Source organism: Cynocephalus volans, chromosome 16 (genome assembly GCF_027409185.1).
Source record: "Cynocephalus volans isolate mCynVol1 chromosome 16, mCynVol1.pri, whole genome shotgun sequence".
In the NCBI taxonomy this organism is placed as follows: Eukaryota; Metazoa; Chordata; class Mammalia; order Dermoptera; family Cynocephalidae; genus Cynocephalus; species Cynocephalus volans.
Genome location: NC_084475.1, coordinates 62847933 through 62851062, shown reverse-complemented (window position 1 = coordinate 62851062; position 3130 = coordinate 62847933). Strand labels below are relative to the sequence as shown.

The following is a 3130-nucleotide window of genomic DNA, read 5'->3' as shown; positions in this document are numbered from 1 at the left end:
GTCTCGTGGATGGAGCTGAGGTTTGCTCCTGAGTGCTACTGAATGAGTTAATGGCTTTGAGAATTAAATGCAAAGAATTTGTGCTTTATTATGTGGCTCTGCTAAAGTTATTCGCCACATCAATAATGAAGTCGAGTGCTAAAAAGAAATAAGAGTTGACCGCACCTGGGGGAACATCCGGGAGGTGGCCCAGTGACAATGTATTCTATCGTATGGAACAAAATTTAAAGTTAGGTACACGAGAAATTAATGGGAAGAAAATAATTGAATTGATAGATAATTTTTAGCAGTTTTGAAAGATATTTAAGTATGTCATTACATTGGTATTGTGTATTTTTGTAACATGAATTTGCAAGTGAAATTTGACTCATTACAATTTATATAAGTCAATAGATGACACAAAAAGGAGCTCAGCAAATAAACTTATAAAGCCAAGTCAAATCAATAACTTTGAAACTTAAGTCTTGGCTTAAAATTTTTATAGAGACCTTCTTAAACATGCATTGAATGCAAAAAGTTAACTTCACACTTTCTTTTCTACGTATGAACCTGAGCTACAGATACGGTCCGTAAATAATTGCACGATATACCCCCGCCTTGTAGCTTATCACAGGAGGGTCAATTCGGAAAAAACAATTTAACCAGGCTCTGGAGGAAAGGGATGAGCAGGCCACCATGAAAGAAATAAAAGAGAAAAGAAAAAGGTGGAGAAACGCTGCTCTCAAAGTATGTAGAGAGTGCATAAAGAAAGCAAAAACAGAAGTAGAAAGGAAGACACGGGCATCCAAAAAATGGAAACTAGTGTGTTCCCTATTTAAGACACATGCACAAAGCAAGCTCTTCAGAGAACCTAGAGGCTAAGGCTCAGAGTCGCCCATCTCAGCCAGGCCAGCAGCATCTGCGAGATCCCCAATGGCCTTGCCCTTTCCTTTACTGATGGCCCTGCTGGTGCTCAGCTACCAGGCGACCTGCTCTCTGGGCTGTGATCTGCCTCAGGCCCACAGCCTGGGGACCAGGAAGGCCTTGATACTCCTGGGACGAATGAGGAGAATCTCCCCTCTGTCCTGCCTGAAGGACAGAAATGACTTCGGATTCCCCCTGGAAGACTTGGATGGCCACCAGCTGCAGAAGGCCCGAGCCATCTCTGTCCTCCATGAGATGACCCAGCAGAGCTTCAACCTCTTCTGCACAAAGGGCTCATCGGCTGCTTGGGATGAGAGCCTCTTGGACAAACTCTGCACTGGACTCTATCAGCAGCTGGACGACCTGGAAGCCTGTCTGATGCCGGAGGTGGGGGTGGAAGAGACTCCCCTGGTGAACGAGGACTTCGCACTGGCCGTGAGGAAATACTTCCAAAGAATCAGTCTCTACCTGAAAGAGAAGAGGCACAGCCCTTGCGCCTGGGAGGTCGTGAGAGCAGAAATCGTGAGATCCTTCTCTTCATCAATAAACATGCGGGGAAGATTAGGGAGGAGGCAATGAGACCTGGTCCGACGTGGAAACGACTCTCATGGACGAGTACACACTATCGCACTTTCCTGAGCTCTCCGGTCGCCAAGACTGTCACTTCTGCTACAATCATGACATGAAGTGCCTCAAGTTTGTCAGATGCCTTCAGGGTGTTCAGCAGCGTCATGTTCAACCCTGCAGGGACTGGTACTTACAGATGACCGTGCAAATGTATCTATCTATTTATTTATTTAAATGTTTATTTATCTAACTGTTGATAAGATTGAAATTGTTTTTGTCAATACGCCTTTATACTGTGCTTAATAGAACAAAATATATTCTTTGTATTTTGTGAAACTATTATATTGCTTTCTGCATTAAATTTTTACTATAGAAAAATGCTTGTATTTGTTTATTCTTTAAAAAGAGAGTCCAAGCCTGTCTCTACAACCTGACGTAAAAACAGATGGTACAATTCATCTCCTCAACATTAGTGTATTCGAGCTATCGGTAAAAATGAACTTCACCTAAAAGAGGTTGTTTGTTCCCCTCAGAATACGGATGTGAACATGCTCTCTTCTATCTTTGATTCTTGGAGGGACAGAGAGCTCAAAAGAAACACACTCATACTTAATATCAGTTATGTGAAACAGTATAATGAGAAAATGAAACAACCAATAAAATTCTCTCTGCAGAAGGTAGATGGAAGCATGTCAGGAAATAGAAATAAAATTACCGATACGCCCCACAAATTGCTAGACATGTAAGTGCAAATGTCCAGCACTAGTTGGACACAGGAATTTGCAATTGGCAAGGAATTCAATGCCTGGAGGATCATAATGGCAACTGAAAGTGCAGAAATGAAGTTGGTCATGTGGGAAGAGATGACAGAGGGAGAAACAGACATTGTCTGGATTCTAAGGACCTTCAAACTTTAAAGGAAGTGGACAGAAGAGCCACAGATGAAGAAGATGGAATAGCCATCCATTATAAAGACTCACCCTTTGGAGACAAAGACGATAAATGTCTTTTCTAAACAATAAATGTGCTGAGAAGAGGAATCAGTAGATTCCACAGAAGGTGTGAACTCAAACTGCCCACTACATTGGAAAATAGACCGTACTGGCAACCTTAGTGACATCTGGTTTGTAGAACGAATAAGCAGAAACCATACTGGAGTCGGTAGAAGTGAAATGAGAGAAAAGAAGTTAGTGACCCTGAGGGAAAGACAGAAATTCGAAGAAATCTGGAAAAGAATGCGGGGTTTTTTGTGTGTATAGTTTTTCCCATTTTGCAATACATACTTTTTTCATGGTTAGAAGACATTTTTTATATATACATATATACAGACACACACACACACACACACACACAGAGAGAGAGAGAGAGAATATTGTTTATGAATATTCATGAGATAGAAAGCTGATTGTCAGCCCTTGTGCCCATGATGTGAGGGCCAGATTCCTACTGGCAGCACGCCCATTACCACAAATTGCATTTGTACCCTGTGTCCCCCACCCGATAATGCCCGAACTCCCTCTCCCTCCCTCAACCCCTCACTCCACTTTGTAGCCCATGGAATGCTCTGTCCCTCTGCAAGTCCAACACACTGCTATGGACTTTCTTTCCTTCCTTCTTTCTCTCACAGCTCCTTACATAAGTGAGCACATGTGATATTTAT

The 3130-nt window shown here is 42.3% G+C and overlaps 1 protein-coding gene across 1 annotated transcript; it reads left to right on the top strand.

The window, feature by feature from the left end:
- Positions 1-912: 912 nt before the first annotated feature.
- On the top strand, positions 913-1470 carry LOC134364324 (interferon alpha-4-like; the record flags this gene model as incomplete). The annotated part of the gene is made up of 1 exon (XM_063080185.1): positions 913-1470. A coding segment is annotated over exon 1 (558 nt), but the record flags the coding sequence as incomplete, so codon positions are not given.
- Positions 1471-3130: the final 1660 nt, after the last annotated feature.